Source organism: Mus musculus, chromosome 8 (assembly GCF_000001635.26).
Source record: "Mus musculus strain C57BL/6J chromosome 8, GRCm38.p6 C57BL/6J".
Classification (NCBI taxonomy): domain Eukaryota; kingdom Metazoa; phylum Chordata; class Mammalia; order Rodentia; family Muridae; genus Mus; species Mus musculus.
This window is the reverse complement of record NC_000074.6, coordinates 16198604-16217521: the sequence shown is the minus strand read 5'-3', so window position 1 is coordinate 16217521 and position 18918 is coordinate 16198604. Positions and strand designations below refer to the sequence as shown.

The following is an 18918-nucleotide window of genomic DNA, read 5'->3' as shown; positions in this document are numbered from 1 at the left end:
GCCTCGCTTTGAGTTTTCTTTATTGTGTCTACTTCCCTTTTTAGGTCTAGTATGGTTTTGTTCATTTCCATCACCTGTTTGTATGTTTTTTCCTCTTTTTCTGTAAGGACTTCTACCTGTTTGATTGTGTTTTCCTGTTTTTCTTTAAGGACTTGTAACTCTTTAGCAGTGTTCTCCTGTATTTCTTTAAGTGATTTATTAAAGTCCTTCTTGATGTCCTCTACCATCATCATGAGATATGCTTTTAAATCTAGGTCTAGGTTCTCAGGTGTGTTGGGGTTCCCTGGACTGGGCGAAGTGGGTGTGCTGGGTTCTGGTGATGGTGAGTGGTCTTGGTTCCTGTTAGTAAGATTCCTCCGTTTACCTTTCGCCATCTGGTAATCTCTGGAGTTAGTAGTTATAGTTGACTCTGTTTAGAGATTGTTCTTCTGGTGATTCTGTTACCGTCTATCAGCAGACCTGGGAGACAGATTCTCTCCTCTGAGTTTCAGTGCTCAGAGCACTCTCTGCTGGCAAGCTCTCTTACAGGGAAGGTGCGCAGATATCTTGTATTTGGACCTCCTCCTGGCCGAAGAAGAAGGCCCAAAACAGGACCTTTCTCAGACAGTGTGTTGCTTTGGCAGTTCCCAGGTGGTACAGACTCTCACCTAAGCAGACTAAATTCCTAAGTTCCTTGGAGTCCCGGGACCAAGATGGCGACCGCTGCTGCTGTGGCTTAGGCCGCCTCCCCAGCCGGGCGGGCACCTGTCCTCTGGTCCGGAAGGTGGCCGGCTGTCCCCGGCCCACACAGGGTGCTGCCTCAGCGCCTCTGTGCTTCTGCCTGTTCCAGAAGCTGTCAGGTTCTCTGGCGCACCCTCTCACCTGTTCAGACTAATTTCCTAAGTTCGGCGGGTCTCGGACCAAGATGGCGACCGCTGCTGCTGTGGCTTAGGCCGCCTCCCCAGCCGGGCGGGCACCTGTCCTCTGGTCCGGACGGTGGCCGGCTGTCCCCGGCCCACACAGGGTGCTGCCTCAGCGCCTCTGTGCTCCCGCCTGTTCCAGAAGCTGTCAGGTTCTCTGGCGCACCCTCTCACCTGTTCAGACTAATTTCCTAAGTTCGGCGGGTCCCGGACCAAGATGGCGACCGCTGCTGCTGTCGGGTGTTTTCTTGAAGCAGTTTCATGAGTGATGAGTGGCGTCCATGGCCAGGGTGCTGTGCAGAAAACTATCTGGTCTGTGAGTTCACGCAATTGGGTTTTCCAGGGTGGCGAACATTAGATCAGAGGTTGCCAGGAATTAAACCCCAGCTGTGCTTAGTGAATGCCAAGTAATTGCTGTGAACACTTAACTGTCAGTAGGCCATGGTAGATCCAGTGTGCTCAGCAGACCAGGCTGTTTTCTTCCCAGCTTGGCTTTGTGATTCAGCTTCTGAAGCTGTGAACGTATCATGTTATAGCCATAGTTATATAAATATACTTTGGGTATTTACCAGAGGGCTGCCTCACAGGAATGGGTTCTTAACAAGAGTCAACCAAAACTCAGACCCCACTGAAAGTCCTTCACAGGAAATCTGAGTGAAGAGGAAGGCTGGCAGGAACTAGCTGCAGCCCCAACGGAGCAATGGTTGTGGGGGGCATGAGATTTATGGCTGTTAATATAATCAAAAACAAATTGCTTACCTTTCAGTGATAGCTATATATTACACATACATACCATTCTATAAATGCACAAATGGAATATTTGCATCCTCTTTAACCTATTCCTGCCTCCTCTCCTTCTCCACCATCGATTCCCTGCCCAGAACCTCTGCTACTCAGATGCAGAGGCGTTCTAAATGCATTTCCCTGCATTTTATTTATACGGACATTTGGACATGTATGGTTAGGAATATTTTCCATTAAAAATAAATGATAATAAGTTCTAACTTTGGAACCCAAATGATTGCCAATTAATTAATTAATTAAAACTTAGTTGTGCTACATATGTATGTATGTATGTATGTATGTATGTATACATACATTCATACTTGCACTCATACACACATCAATACCTACACATGTGGTGAGCCATCTGAGGAGATGGCTCAGTGGTTAAGAGCACTTCCTGCTCTTGCAAAGGACTGGAGTTCAGTTCCCAGCCCCACACCTGACTGTTCACAGCTGTCAGTAACTCAAGCTACAGAGTTTCTGACATACTACACTCTTGAACTCTTTGTGTATCTCATATATATGGCAAATATCTACACACACGCAATATATTTACATATATTTATACATATACATAACAAACAAAATTTAAGAGTTAAGATATTTGATCTCTTGTATCTTTTTGTGTCTGATTTGTGACACTTTCTTGGAAGGAAGGTGTACACGTTGACACCTTAGCTGCCCCAATCTGTGACTGACAGCTGACACAAAGCAGGACTCACCTCGAAACACATGGGAATGTGAACAGCGCACATAGTTTTATAGTGATGACTATAAAAACAAGTCACCTGCCTTCACTCACCAACGCATACACTCACTGCCACCTCTTCACAAAGGCCATGTGCTGAGAAGAAGTATGTTTGCATCATATTTAGGTCAAATATCAGCACTATGTTTCAGCTGAGAAACAGAACAAAACCAAAATGCATCACTCTGCTCAAAAACTGTCCACTGATCCATCTTCTCCTTGTGATGTGAGGTTGAGGCCAGGCTGAGATACAGCTCTGACAGAGGATGCAGCTGTGTATACACAACAATCCTGATCAGCACCAATCTCAGTGCATCCTTGCAAGACTGACCTTACTGCTCTTTGTGCATCCAGTGTGTGGTTTCCCGCCTCCCAGCTTTGGGGGAATTCCTGGACCAGCCTTGCCTTAGGCAACTTGAGGATAAAACACATGACTGTGATCCTACCAAAATACACACATGCATGGACACACAGGGATACACATATACATGTACATACACATACATGCATGCATGCACACACATGCACATACATGCCCATGTACGTGCGTGCGCGCGCGAGCACACACACACACACCCCAAATTTGAAACATACTGCTTTCATATTTCTCTACTCATATCTGTACTACTGTTTATTGGTCTTTAAAAAAGAAAAAGAAAATTAAAAAAACAGCATAAGCTAATTTGTCTATGGGTATCCAGTATGGTTTTCTAGGTGTTTCAAGATGTATTTCTAATTTCTAATGTAATTCTAATCATTGGAAGTGAATGATAACACAAAATTCTGGTTTGCTTTTGTTTAACAGTCCTTCTATATTTTAAGCAAATTTTGTATGGAATAGGATCTTATTATAAATCATGAATTTCATTGTAAATATTTCTCACAAAATAAGTGCCTCCCATGTTGTAGAAAGCCATCACCCCATGGCCATTTCTGCATCAGCAATGTGGGAGCATGTTGTTTAAGTTATGAGTGTAAAATATGATTCCATAGAAAATGGAGATGTGTGTGTGGTGAGAGAAGAGTGGGAGAACAGAGAGTGAAGAGGACAGGAGCAGGAAGGGTACTGAGAAGAAGAGGGGAGAGGGTGGGGAAAGGAGAGAGAGAAAAGTGAGGGGATGAAGGGAAAAGGAAGGGATTGGAAGGGAAAGAAAGAAGAGAGAAGAGAAGAGAAGAGAAGAGAAGAGAAGAGAAGAGAAGAGAAGAGAAGAGAAGAGAGATAGGAGGGGTAGGAAGAGGGGTAGAAAGAAGAAGAAGAAAGAGGGAAGAGACGGGGAGGGGAGGGGGAAGGAGAGGGAAGAGAAGGGGAAAGGAATAAAGACAAGGGTAAGACTTCTGCAATCTGGTGCTCACCATTGCTGGTCCTGCTCACGTAACCTGCCACAGAGCAGTGGGTGTTGCTGTGCTTTGTATCTATGGAAACTTTGGCCCTTTGTTTTTAAAGACTTAGAATGACCATTTAAGGCAAATAAGTATTGGTAAAAGTAATACAATTCTTTTCAATTTGCTTTTTGTCCTATCACTGTCTAGCCACCTCCAACTTTTGAGAATGTGACTGAAAATCCACACCAGGTTTGATTGGGGGATGCTCAAGTCACAGCCTATGAATTCTACATTCTTCAAACCTCTAAGTTCACAGATTTCCCAGACTGCCCTGGGATTATTTATTTGCTCAGTTGTTAACTCCAAGAGTTCTGTCAGAATGAAAACACTCCATCCATCCTGTGACAGGGAAAGCATATGGGGTGAGCCTGGAAGAAATCAGAGCATGGCAGGCATACTCTATCAGAGAATATGGAGGCCTGAGGAGGTTCTCCAGGAGGTAGAGTCTACAGGCATGGCTGAAGGAATCACTGAAGGGGTGACTAAGATCCTTCTCCACTTGTGTGCCTGTTGGCTGGAAAGAATTGATACAGTAATTAAGAGCCCACAGCGGTATGCAGAATGGTCCTGGTGCTAGAAAACTACCGATAACAGAAGAGTCCTGAGGAAATGTCCAGGGTGTATAACCAGGATGGTCTTGGCCCTCAGAGAACTCCAACTATGAGCAACCAAGGTGATCACTAGGTTAATGAAGCACCCAGGATATCCAGGATGGTAATGACTCCCAGGAAATATCCACCCAGGATATCAGGGTGCTGCTGAATTTTGGGAAAGGCCCAGTACTCACACGCTGTCCTACCCCAGCTAGCCTCTCTGTGGCCTGCCACTTCTACCCCTTTTGGGGTCACAGTCTCCTGTACTACTAGGGATACATTATTATTGTTTAAACAGTTACTCTGGATTCTATGAACCACTTGTTTAATCACGTAAAGGAAAACCTAGCTCAGCTAGTCACTTCACTCTACTAAAGTCCAATTGATCAGACCCAGGATCCAGGAGGTCAATGTTGGGGCCATGAAAGACTGAAAGCCAGAACATTTTATGATCACAGTCCATGTCTGAGCTTACTGCCAGAGGGGAAACCTGTAAGGGAGTTTTCACTTCTCTAACTACAAGTACATTGCAATAACATTCCCTTCTCTGATTCTCATGTTCTTGAATAGATTATTCTAGAAAAGAAAAAAAAAGTCTCATGATGAGGTGACCTACTTCCTTTTATATACCAGCTTATCTAGTGGCATGGGCGAGTGGCAGATGGCATGGAGATTTTAAAACTGTAGTTCTATATTTATATTCTACAGTTAAGTCTATAAAATATATTTTTAGAAAACCCACACTCATGCAGCTGTAAACTGCATTTCATATGTGTGCTTGCCTGTGTGTGTCGGGTATAGGAGCATGGCAGTGAAGCTTCCAAAACCTAACTGGAATGCAAACAATAAAATCAAGGAGAGAGGAGAAGGGATAAGACCTAGCTTGCTGTTCCATTAACAGTCCATTGATTTTTCTGGGGAACAAAGGTAAAATTCAAAGACTTCGATGAATTATTCAAGGTTGTACCATTTCTCTAGGACCTGAAGAGGAACACATGACTGTCTTTCATTTGAAAAACAAGGTCAAGTATTTGGAGACATTGCTTTTTGCGTGAATGACTATTGGATATTAAGCGATCAGTTCAGTAATGAAGAGTTCTCTTAGATGATTCCCTGGGTCTGTGTATATCTAGGAATATATTATCGCTTATGTTATGGCACTGTTTTTTTTTTTTTCAATTATCCAGAAAGCCTTTCAGTCTTCTGTCCTCTTTGCCCATGCAGGTGTGACTCTTGAATCCGACTCCTGTCTGGACCCAGGCATCCCTGTAAATGGTCAGCGCCATGGCAGTAACTTTGGTATCAGGTCTACAGTGACCTTCAGCTGTGACCCTGGGTACACACTCAGTGACGATGAGCCCCTCGTCTGTGAGAAGAACCATCAGTGGAACCACGCCTTGCCCAGCTGTGATGGTAGGTGACGCCCAGGCAGGCAGAGTTAAGCTAGTGTACAACAAACGTATGTAGAGACAAGAGGACATGTGAACATGTGGGCCACGGTGCCCCGCACCTGACATGACCCAACGTGAGCAGAGAATGTGTTCTCTTTAGAAACTGTACTCTTAAAGCACAGCACATTTGAAAGTTGCTCATCAGTATTGTGCTATTAACTGGAATAAGCTTTATTAACATTAAAGAATTGTGGTCTGCTGTGCAACAGTACTGACAAACATTGAGACTGAGAGAGCCCACTTACGCATATGTTTTTATAAGTGTTTATTTATAGAAGGCCTAAAAGGCTTTGTGCTCTATTTAAACACTCCAGATGGTCAAGTCTCATTCTCTTCCGACTCAGGTGACCCTGGTCCACATACAGAATTTCCTCAGAACTAACATACATTGTCCTACTGACATCTGACCTTTCCCAGAATACCTCTGCTGGGCCTAAGGGCCCCCAGATAGTCTTTTAGATTATCTATGTGTCATCATTTATCTTTCCTTCTCTTCTTATCTGCTCCTAGAAATAGATTATAGATTACTGTATATCACTGTTTCTCTCAATTTTACACTAAAAGTTAGGAAAATGCTTTATTTGTGATCACTTGGATCGCTTTACTCATGAATATGCCCTGTTGTAACATTATTAGAAAAGCATATAGGTATATGGAAAATAAATACTTAAATGTGAGTTACATACACATGTAATCTCGACTTCCTTTCCTTTTCCCATACTGTAGGTACCCCTTTTATAATGTTATATGAGTAATAAACACTTGGGTTCTCTCAAAATATTAGATACAAATACCAGGCTCTTGGGAAGGTGTGTTTTCACTACTGTCAAGAACTAGTAATCCTTGAACTTGTACCAAAGTACTGGCTTAACCACTGCATGGTGCATGCAGATAAGAAGTGGAGCACTCAGGGTAGATGAAGGCCTTTACAGGCAAACACACTGGATCAGTGGGAATTCTGGACTCTGCACAGAACTGCAGAGCAGGCTATTTCCACATCTCTGGGACTATCTAGTAGGAGGGCACAAAGGATGGAAAACTGGGCACGATGACCTTCTTCAGGAAAATCACACATTGTTCACTATTGGCAGAACGTAGCTGAGACAGTGTTCTTTGATGCTATAGGATGTAATAGCATTGTCATCTACTCCTAAGGTCACCATGTTTATTTTGTTACTTGTTTTGTTCTGAGACAGGATCTCATTGTGTAGTCCATCCCAACCCATCAAGCAACCTCCATACCTCAGCCTCCAGGGTACTGGGTCATGTTGTTTGAGTTGCAAACTTTTCCATTATGGCTATGAGGAATTGAACAGTGAAATTTGGGACTGGGTGGTGACTGATGTGTCCTTGTCCACCAGTAAACAGTCACCACATTGTCACCACATAGTCAAGGTGACTGGCTGGGTAATGAAATGATGCTTCCAAGTGAAAGGATTTGCTTGACCCATTTGAAGTTGACAGTCAGAGGTGGATTCTTCTCAGCAATCACTCGTGCTGCCTGTTCTGTGTAAAACAAATATATAGACAGGGAATGACTTAGAAATGAAGTGGGGCTCAGCTCTACTAGAATGGCCATGTGATCAGTAGTTAGCCGAGATGTTACGAGAGGCCAGTTATAAATGGGATTTTCTAGAGAAAATGAAAGTGCATTAAACTTAGACATTTTGTCTTTTGTCTTCCAAGTCAGATTTATGCTAATTTGAAATCTCATCCATCCAAGGGGATCCCTAATGTGATTTGTTATGCCACCTTGTAGCACCTATCCAGGACTAAAAAGCCTACAATGAAAGGTTATTAATAAATCTTCACATTTCAAGAGAGTTTAGAGTTCAGCATGAGAGTTTTATTTAGTCATGGCTATTTACACTGAGCTCTGAGAATCTCCTTGCCCTTTCTAATCTCACACAATCTCTTGAATCTCACAGGCTTTTTTTTATTGCAATAAATCATACATCAGTAGGAAATGTAAACCTCTAAAAATTCATAGCACTCAGCAAGGGAACATAAATTAGAATGAATTATAATATTTTATCTCACCTGAAAAAAAAAAAGATAAACCTTTTCTTTCTCTTCTCCAAGCACTGCGTTTGTTCCCTTTTAATGCCATTGTTAGCACGCTATGATTGTAAAGGAATAAATTGAGCATTGGAGGCATTCCCTTCTATTTGGTAAAGGACAAATACACCAATCATTTTAGAAATGTTGTTATTAAATATTTTTGCAAACTGTTTATTCTTTCTGCAAACCTTTACTTGCAAAACAATTATGTTCATTGCCCTCTAACAGTGAGCATCAGCATAGTATTCTACACAGCTTTAAATTCACTCACGTGAATGGAGCTCTGTCTCCATAAGCAATGGCGCTGAATAGTGACCTCTGGCTTCCACAAGTGAAGAAAGAAAAATGACTAGGAATAAGTAATGAAAAAAAAACAAAACAAAACAAATAAATACAACTTATAATGTGCAATGAGAGGCCTGGGAGGCATCTTTCAAAGTCTATCTTCCTGAAGAGACTTGATTCTGGAGAAATAATTTGATTCGAGGCAAAAGAAGTAAAAGAGAATAGGAGAATGTGGGGATCAGGGTGAATGCTCGGTGCTGAGAGTGGAGGTATGAAACACAGTTCAAGATGCTTAACACTAGTCTCTGGGCATGGACAGAACACAGGGAAAATACCTTAGCATCCCACTGCCAAAGTTCTTCATCTTTGATAGTGGAAACGATTGTGGATTGTGTTTATAAGTTCTTGCCTTCTAAATGTGGGCAGTCCTAATTTAACATTTCCTTAATCTGCACAGCATCTGTCCAATAATTCTTTTGGGAATATGAGTCCAATATAAACAAATAAGTAAATAACAAGACATAGGCAGTTGTTTCTGTTAACCATAGAAAGGTCACAAGTCATCCTGCAATGGAGAGAAACTGAAATACAGCTCTGATTACTTAGTATCATACACACACACACACACACACACACACACACACACACACACACACTTACAAATTGCTGAAAAGGAGAAAAAGGAAGAAAAAAATGAAGCATAAGAATTTGTATTTCACATAGAATTTTTTCAAAGAAGAGACTAGTACAAGATCTCAGAGTTCAGTTAGAACAAAAGACCAAAATATACCAGCTAAAACCTGAAGAGCACAGCAAGCTCTGTAGCTTGTCGGGAGAGCACATGTCTAGGACATATAAGGTCCCGGAGTCCTTCTGTAGCATCATACACACAGGAAAGCTGAACTGGGCTTTGGCAGAAGTACCACATATAAGACATGACATTGGGAATAGAAGACAGAGTGAAGACAACAAAGGCATGATGTAGGTAGAGGGAAATAACTCAAGGAAGAGGCTGTGTAGATTTGAGGGTCTTTAGCTCCTGTGGCTACTACGGGGTAGCTAACATAGAGAGAGCATAATTTATGACACCCCATTCTTCCCTCTCTTGTAACCTTGTCTCATGGAAAAGGACTCTGGCCTGAAGTATAGTCCCCATATGTCAACTCCTTCAATCCTCAGTGAAGGTAGATACTTAGTCCTGAGCATGTTAAGTCCCATGTCTTGGATCCAAGAAATGAAAACTGAGTCTACAATCTTTAGTGTAATATTAGACAACACTTGTCATGATCTTAGAGCTGACTTGGGTGGAGAAAGGAGGTGATAATGATGGAAAACAATAACAACAACATCCATGGGGGGTGTCTGTGAGTTTTGCAGGAAGATGTGCATTACCATCATGGTGGTAAAAACAGGTCAAAATAATGACATCAGACCCCGTACCACTGGGCAATACAAGAAGAGTGACCCCCACATCCTACCAACATGTCTCCCCTTATGGGGTATCCACCTTTGTTAGGGACATCAGCTTGCCTTCTTTTTGCCATCTCAACAGCACTTTGTAGACTAAACATCTGGACTGCCTTTGAGATATGAAGGCTACGTGATATTATTTATTTGCAGAATAATTCTCACTTTGTTACCTGTATTTTTAATTTGATTTTGGCTTTTACTACTAGATTATAATCTTAAGGATGTCGGAGACCTCTTTGAGTATTTATTTTTTATGCCTGAGAGCATGAAGAGTGTTAGTAAGACAAGGCTTAAGCCCTTAGTCAATGATTTGCCAGGGAGACTGAGACCTAAGCAGAGGTCAATACCAACTGATCATTGGTGGGAGCTTACCATGTCAACCTGCCCATCTTACCCCACCCTCGTATCCTTTTTTATTTCTGCACATTTTAGTCATCTTTCCAAGGGACTTTTTGATAAAACCTGTCCTTGTCCTGGATGGCAGGTAGATATTAGAAACACAAATGTCAAACTCACAGAGTAGCAGCCTCGAGGAAATTAGAAGTAAGGTTTTTTTTTTTTCACTGTAGCTTTTATAACTACCCCAAAAAGGCTCTACAGTGCATGAAGAAATAGGTTCATGTAATTCAAATTCTATGTGGCTAAATTGGTGGCATTGCCGAGGGAACAGAGACATGGCCATCTATGAATAGTCAACTGCTGTAGGGATCCTGCAGGGAAAGTCTGGGTTTTATCTTTTTCCCTACTCCCTTTAGAATTAGCTGAGAATCTCATTCCATTCTCCACATATAAAATTCCCCCTTCCTTAAGCTTGTGGGCTTTTTAAATATATTTTTTATTTAGATCATTGATAATGGGAGGCTCAGAAAGCCCTGTGTATCCATCAGAGGATCAAGGTTGACAGAGACATCTACCTCACCTGCTAATTTCTCCCAAATGGAAATACACTGTGGCTGATGAGCACTCTTGACCTTCGCAGTAGGATGTGAAGTCATTGAACAGCAGCAGAGAGGCAGAGACCTGCAGACCTCTGGTGCTTACTGGCTCACTAGGTGAGGGAGTCACTGCACTCTAGGCCCAGTGAGGAGCTCCATCTCCATTCCCTAAGCAATGGCTCTGAATCGTGACCTCTGGCTTCCACACACATGCACATCTACATACAAGCATGAGTTCGCACATGATGAACTGCGAATTTTGTGATTATTCAATCTGGTTGGATAGGAACTCCTTTTTTAATGAGCTAAAGAGAATGGGCAGGCTTCAGAATACTTGATTCCAGAAACATTGGCTATACAGCATCTCGGTGTTACATAAGATGCCATTCCTTACAGCTAAGTCCTTCATACAACTTGAGAATTCATTGTGCTGATGTATGCCTGTCCCATAACAGATGAAAATTAACTCTGTACATCTCCAATCAGGACCTCAGGCCTCCGTTTCCCCCTACTTTCTCCTGCACCCTCTGCTTCCATCTCCACTGTGCTGTCCACATGGTAAATGCCTAGGTGCCGTTTTCTGTTTGTTCACACCCACAGTACTGCCTATCCACCAATGTGCTGTCCTCTTTCTTGGTCAGTGTTTCCCACAGGAAACTGACGTGCCCACTGCATTCCAACTCCAGCCCTTTGCATGCGTACTCAATAGCATCGCACTTCAGAGTTCCAATGCTGCTCGCTCACACATCTGAATCCCCTTCCTGTGTCATCCTTAGGCTTCCAGTTTGCAATCCAGTCCTGTGAGAAGAAAGTTAGAATGGCTCTATGGTCCATATTTGTCTGCCCCTCTCTCCAGCTGCCCATCACATCTGGTCATCTGCCTGCTATTTCCCCCTGTACCTTACAGGACAGCCTTGGAACCTGGTTAAAGGCAACATAGCCTATGTGATCCACAGGCAGGGACCTAATGTGTCTCTTTATCTGCTATGAAAAATGCCAGCCTTCTACGATGGCCTTTGAAGGGCGGCGACCCCTTTGAACAACAGCAAACTGCTCCAAGGACCTTCTTCTCACCTTCCCTTCATGCCATGCAGGCCTCTTCTGCAGACAAGCCTGTACTAGTTGAGGGTCCCTTTTCCTATCTATGTTCTCACCACGTCTACTCTCATTCAGGCATCACATGTGGCCCTTTCTCCTAGCTGCTCTGACAACCCATGTGAGTGCCTGGGACTCAGCTATCCTTCCTCTTTGCTTGGTTCCCTGTACAGGCATCTGTTTTCTTCCATCTGGTTCTCACATTGCCATGTGACATCATTCCATGGTGGTAGTGTTTTTGCCTCATTAGTCTTAATTTTATCTCTCTTGGTGCTGACAACAGTGTCTACCAGCAAGTTCTCAGTAATTCTTTGTTGACAAAGTTGACTTCAAAGTTTATGCAATGAAGCATAGAGACAATGGACCATTGAGATGGGAAATTCTAATGAGAACCTATTAAAATTCTGTAGAAATGATATCCAAAGTTTATGTTGGATTGGTTTTCATGTGGCCATTCTTCTTAAGTTTATGTCCTGTGACATGTTATGTTCCCTTCAAATCAGGGAGCAGGAAGAGGTAAATCATGTGCTTCATAAGTAATCCAATAATCATGCAAGTGTTAATTGTGAAGATGATGTTCATAAGACAATTTGTAATTGCATACTGAGTTGTTCCAGAAATGATAGATGATGGAATGATGGTTCATTCTAGTTCAAAGGAGATGTTTCAAACTAGACGATAAAGGAAGTATGAGTTTAAGCTCAGGCTATGCACTTCTCCCAGACAACACAGATACCCAAAAGAAAAGGCTGAAGAGCCATGCAGACCCAGTGTTAAGGTTTGCTATACAGTGCAGGTAGCCCTCCCTTGTGGCTCACCTCTTTCTCCAGCTCACAGGGAACCTGTTATATTTTCAGACATAGAAAGGGAACACAGAGCAATATGAGCTGCTCAGTGTCATAATGTCTCAAGATAGTGAGTGCATGTATTACCCAGGGCTGTATAGACACACACACACACACACACACACACACACACACAGAGAGAGAGAGAGAGAAAGAGAGAGAGAGAGAGAGAGAGAGAGAGAGAGAGAGAGAGAGAGAGGGAGAGAGAGAGAGAGAGAGAGAGAGAGAGAGAGAGAGAGAGAGAGAGAGAGAGAAAGAGAAAGAAAAATTTATTATGAAAAAATTTCATGTAGTAATGGGACCACAAGAAGTCCTATTTACAATATAGTAATTATGAACATCTGAAAATAGATGCCAGTTTCCATCATAGGGCAATATAAAAGACCAAAGGCCAGGAGTTTCACAGTGATCACTGAGCTAGCAGGTGGAAGGGCTGTTGTTTGAATTCTAACACCAGAATGACAGTTCTCAAACTCTCCTCTTGTGATAAACTGCAGGCTTTGTCTCTCTGTGCCCCTGGCTCACTTCCAGCTATCACATCCCCCAGGCTTACCCTGGCTGTTGCACATGACAGCCTCCTCTTCTCTTCAGGCCAAATGACCTCCCAGTGTGTGTAGATAGCATGCGGTCTTGATTTTTGTATCTATGTATGGTCGTTTCTGTATGCTGGCTCTTAGGACGATTTCTATAGTCTGTGTGAGATTTGAGAGGACCTCTTTGGGGCACTGATTTCCTTCCCAAGCCTAGATGACTGGGTCATGTGGATATTATTCAACTCTGTTTATGGAGTGTCTTCATGCTGCTTTCCATTAGGAACTGAACTAGTTTATTTTCCTAGCACTGTGTCCTGGTTTTATTTCGGTTGGCCGTGATAAGTATCTTGACAGAAAGCTAATGATGAGTAAAGGGGTTGATTTCAGCTTATACTTCAAGGTGACAGCAGAGACTGTCCAGTGCCAGGAACTTGAACCAAGTGGTCACATGCATAGTCTAGAGCAAGGAGTGTTGAATGCATGTATGGTTTCTACCCAGCAGCTTCCTCTACTCTATTAGCCAAATTAAGGATAATTCCAGATAAGGCCATCCTTTGCTACAGATGCAGCTGGAGCCATGGGACCTTCCATGTGTACTCTTTGGTTAGTGGTTTAGTCCCTGGGAGCTCTGGAGAGCTCTTGTTAGTTGATATTATTGTTCTTCCTATTGGGTTGTAATAGGAACCCCTTTAGCTCCTTCATTCCTTCCCCTATCTCCTCCATTGGGGTCCCCAGCTCAGTCAATTGCTGGCAGAGCCCAGTGGGAGGGTGATGCTAGAGGCGTGAAGTGGGAGTGGGTGGATGCCTCTTAAAGGCAAAGGGGAGGGGAATGGAGTGAGGGAGTTGCAGAGGAAAGACTGGGAAGGGTGACACCATTTGAGAGGTAAATAAGCAAAATAACTAATTAATTAAAAATAATAATTTCACAGACACATCCATGGATCAAGCCAATCTAAATGATCCCCACTGAGACTCTCTCCCCATTTTATTTTAGAGCACATGAAGTTGACAAAAACTAGCCATCACACATAGTGTATCATATTTTTTTGCCACATCTTTGCCAGCATTGGAAACCAAAGAGGTTACTCTCATAGAAATACCTACAGAACACAACGGGTCCAAAAGCTGTTGAATGTGTATCATGGTAGATGGTAGAGGAATAGCAGTACTGCATTACTGCAGTGCAGGGTGACTGTAGCTGGCAGGAACCAATTGAATGTTTCATAACAACTAGTACAGAGTATTTTAATTGTTCTCAGAACAAAGAAGCGATGAATGTGTTGGGGGATAGTAATTCCACTGACTGCAACTTTATCATTAACCATTACACTCAAACACACATGTGCCATAACTGTTTATCAATTACAGCTGCTCTATGTCTGTCTACAAGTGTGTGTCTACAATAAAGTATCACAGCTTATATGTGAGTATGGGTATACGTGCCTGGGTGTGGCTGAAAAGCAAACTGGAAGAGGAAGAAAGTTATTTTCTCTTCTAAAATTATGTCACAATTTCATACATACATGTAATATACTTTTATTTTTAAACCTTTTCTTGCTTTCAGATGTATTTTAATCAAATCCATATCTCCATTTTCCTCTGTCCAATTAATTCTCTGTCCTATTTCCACTTTTCCTTCTCAAATTTCATGTGCTTCCTATTTTTAAAAAACACATCAAATCCACTTAGTGCTGCTATATGTGCATGGTTATGGGCCATTCATCGGAGCATGGGTGGTCTCTCAGTGACTGCGTCCCGGAAGAGAATTGACCTTCTTTCCATAGAGCTCATCATTTTCCAATAGCTCTTCATCTAGAGATGGGGTTTCCACGATCCTTTCCCCATACAAATTAGGATTTAGGCTGGCTGATCTTGTCCTGGTCATGTCTGCGCAATCACAGCTGCTATGACTTCATGTGTGCCATGATTTTTATATGTCTGTCAAACATCCTCGATGCTCCTATTCTACTGCTATCTACAATTACTTTCCTGCTCAAAGTATTATAAATAGCTTTATAGTTCTTAAATATTTAAGTTAGTTTGAATATGGCATATTGTGCTGCAGGAATTTTGAATTCACTAAAGGAGTGCTAAGAAGTCCCACCCTGAGAGATGGGAATGACAGCTTAAATATATCCCCAGTTCTCCAAGTATATTGACACAGTTTGGCATTCTGTGCCCTGTTATACACTGAGTTAGGTTCTGTGACTGTGCTGTGATAGAGACTCTTGCTTATGAACTGGCATCTCACAACTGCAAGCCAAACAATGTCTGCGTTTCCACTTTACCCTCTGTTGGTGCTTATGCAAATTCACTGTCCATCTGAAGTACGCCATCCCTGCAATCACTGTGGACTGTTCATGTGTTCTGCTATTTCAGCTCTGTGTGGAGGCTACATCCATGGAAAGAGTGGGACTGTCCTTTCTCCAGGATTTCCAGACTTTTATCCAAACTCTCTGAACTGTACATGGACCATCGAAGTCTCTCATGGCAAGGGTAAGACTTTAGCACAAACAGTGCATAATGGGGAGCATGGGCTGGAAGAAGCAGTAAGGATGGGAGCACCATGAACTAGAGGAAACAGTAAGGATGGGTAACACAGACTAGATAAAGCAGTAAGGAAATTCCTGGACAATGAATGAATTTCATGGTTTCCAAACCCTTAGCTTTTATTGTTTGATAAGAGTAAAAAGCAAACAAACAAACAAACAAACAAACAAAACCACACAAGATCTTTGTACCATTGGAGAATTAAGCAGAAGTCATTTTTGTTTTTCTTCTCCATTCAGTAACCTGGCTGTATATATGTGAATATAAACTTGGAAATTAGATGTAATGATGAGGAAAACGAGTTTTGATTAAGTAAAATGTGACTATTGATTCAATGTAAGAAGAATTTTAAGCTTCTATGTCTGAGAAACATCTGTGCTTCTGTTCTGACTCCGCTTGGCATTGTCCTTAAGATAATTGTCAGGTCTTCACATAATCCAATGGTGTTTTAGCAATGTGAATTCCCCCATCCTTACACAGATGGTCAATACAAAAGAAGCAAATTTGTATTTTGTGCAGGAAATATACATTATAAATGCTGGGCCTAGCAATGTACCCTGAGTATGTTCTTATATCTATAACTAAATGTTATTTCTAAAGAGCTGTTGGTCAGTAGACTTTGCCTTTCAACATATATTTAAACTCCACTAGGTGTTTTATTGACCTGCATGTTACAGCACCCTTATGAATATGTTTAGCACTCTTCCAGAAGCATATATCAAAAACATGTAGAGGTAACTCAGCAGTTAAGAGCATAAAAACGTATCCTTGCGGAGGACTTGAGTTCAAATCCAAGCACCCACGTCAATCAGCTCACAATAACGTAGAACTCCAGTTCCAGAGAAGTCTCTTGCCTCTGGCCTCTAAGGGTACATGCACTCACATGCACATATCTCCACAGAGACCCATGGATGCAAATATAAAGAAAAATAGTAAATCTCCGAGGAAGTAATAAATATGTGGTCCTGGAGTAAATTAAATAAATAGATTAAGTAACAAAGATTTTTTTTAATTAGAAAAATGTAGATCTTTAAAGGAATCGACTTATAGATCAGTTTATCTGCCTCAGCAGAGAAACTCAGAGGTAGTGTATTATGAGTCTGCTTTTTATAAAGATATCATAGGGCTTACAAAACTATAATTTCAAGAGAATTTACCTTCTACAATGTATGTTTGCATATGATATCTCCAAACTAATACTTCTAAAAATGGGGAGTGGTAATAGAGCGGTTTTCAGTATTTTGTCTCTGGGATGAAAACTCCCCCTGAACCTGAAGACCATTCATGAACAAAATTAAATATCAACATACATATTGCACTTATGAAACCATACCTGCACGTATAGATTCTGTTAAGACCTTGTCTATATGAACAACCACACTAACATCCCTATCACCACAGATAGACATCTGCACACACCTGTAGTGATATCTAAATCTGTATCCATTCAAGTCCACATGAACATCAACATCATGCCCATGCTGGTATTTAAGTAGTTTCTTTATTTCCACCTAGATCCATGAATGGATCAGTAGTTATATACAGCCCCTCTGCACCAATATCCATGTCCATATCTCCATCAAAACCCACAGCAGTAACTGAGCCGACAACTATTTGAACATTTGTTTTTGTTTAACTCTTCTTGAATTTAGAACAACCTCTATCAAATTTTTCTCTGAAAGTTCAAAGTTAGAATCATACAAGATAATTTTAATATTTAACAATTTAAGATATTTTGATCCAAACCTTTGATGTCTATAATTATGCCTAGAAGAGATTCCTTTCAGCTGCAGTTAAATCGACTCTCCCGCCCTCATCTCTCAGGAGTGCAGATGAATTTCCACACCTTTCACCTTGAAAGTTCCCACGACTATTTGCTGATCACAGAGGATGGGAGTTTCTCAGAGCCAGTAGCCAGGCTCACTGGGTCAGTCCTGCCTCACACCATTAAGGCTGGTTTGTTTGGAAACTTCACTGCACAACTCAGGTTCATCTCTGACTTCTCCATCTCCTATGAAGGCTTCAACATTACGTTTGCAGGTATGTTGATTTTTTTGTCGTTTCTGTCTTTGGCCACAATATGACCTTGGATATTCTCTCTCCCTCTCTTCCCTCTCCCTCTCCTTCTCCCTCTCCCTCTCCCTCTCCTGTGTCTTTTTGTCTCTCTCTGCCTCTGTTTGTCTGTCTGTCTCCCTCCTTCACTCCCTCTCTCCCCCACTTCCCCTCTATCTCCTGTGTCTGTTTCCCTGTCTCTCTTTCTGTCTTTCTGTCTCTTTCCTATCTCTTCCTCTCTCTGTCTCTGTCACTCTTTGTCTCGATCTCCCTCCCTCCTTTCTCTCCCTCTCTTCCCCACTTCCCCTCTATCTCCTGTGTCTCAGTTTCTCTGTTTCTCTCCCTGTGTTGCTCTGTCTCCTCCTCCTCCTCCTCCTCCTCCTCCTCCTCCTCCTCCTCCTCCTCTTCTTCTTCTTCTTCTTCTTCTTCTTCTTCTTCTTCTTCTTCTTCTTCTTCTTCTTCTTCTTCTTCTTCTTCTTCTTCTTCTTCTCCTCCTCCTCCTCCTCCTCCTCCTTCTCCCTCTCTCTCCCTCTCTCTCTCTCTCTCTCTCTCTCTCTCTCTCTCTCTCTCTCTCTCTCTCTCTCTCTCCATGTGTGCCCTCTCTGTCCTCAGCCAAATTTTGATCCATAGGGTATAGAGGCTGAGCTCATGAGGCTGAGGGCTAGCATGTCTGTCTGGCAACTGCTGTGCCATTCTGTCTGGCACTATTTGTAAATTCTCTTCCTTGGAAATTGATAAATAAAACTCTGTCTCCTAGAAAGGTTTCTTTGCTCACCTCTACTCAACAGTTCTAGCAGCTCGGAGCACACCCCACTCTCTGGGACCAATGTGCGGGGCAGCTCACATCGAGTCCTGCCCCTCCAGTGGAGACACACACAGAGGAAGATAGACTGTTAGTTCCTTTTTCAGAATTATACATGGTGACAATTTGTCCTAACACAGTGAAGAAACTTTATTTTTTCTGTTTTTTCTTTTACTGTAATATATACTGATACCTGTGTAGGTTTTCTGGTGCATTTGACACTTTTTACATAGGTGTGATTGCATATTTCTGTTGCTTTCAACATAAATAATCTTTGCACATATGATAAATATGCTCATCCAAATGAGCAAGATAAATATGATGTTTTAAATAAGGCACCAAGAGCATTCTTCTTCCATTGTGTATATACCCATTGACAAGGAGTAAACTCCCACTAATCCTTGTGCTGTCCAACTGGATGTCCTGACCA

At 42.1% G+C, this 18918-nt stretch overlaps 1 protein-coding gene across 6 annotated transcripts in view; it reads left to right on the top strand.

The window, feature by feature from the left end:
* Csmd1 (CUB and Sushi multiple domains 1) overlaps window positions 1–18918 on the top strand; it is a 1642848-nt gene that overhangs the window by 1317864 nt on the left and 306066 nt on the right. For all 6 annotated transcript variants that reach the window (XM_006508931.4, XM_006508930.4, XM_030243874.1 and 3 more), the window contains 3 exons: window positions 5634–5822; window positions 15464–15580; window positions 17459–17674. In XM_006508931.4, coding sequence (XP_006508994.1) covers window positions 5634–5822; window positions 15464–15580; window positions 17459–17674 — 522 coding nt within the window. The remainder of the gene's footprint in view (window positions 1–5633; window positions 5823–15463; window positions 15581–17458; window positions 17675–18918) is intronic.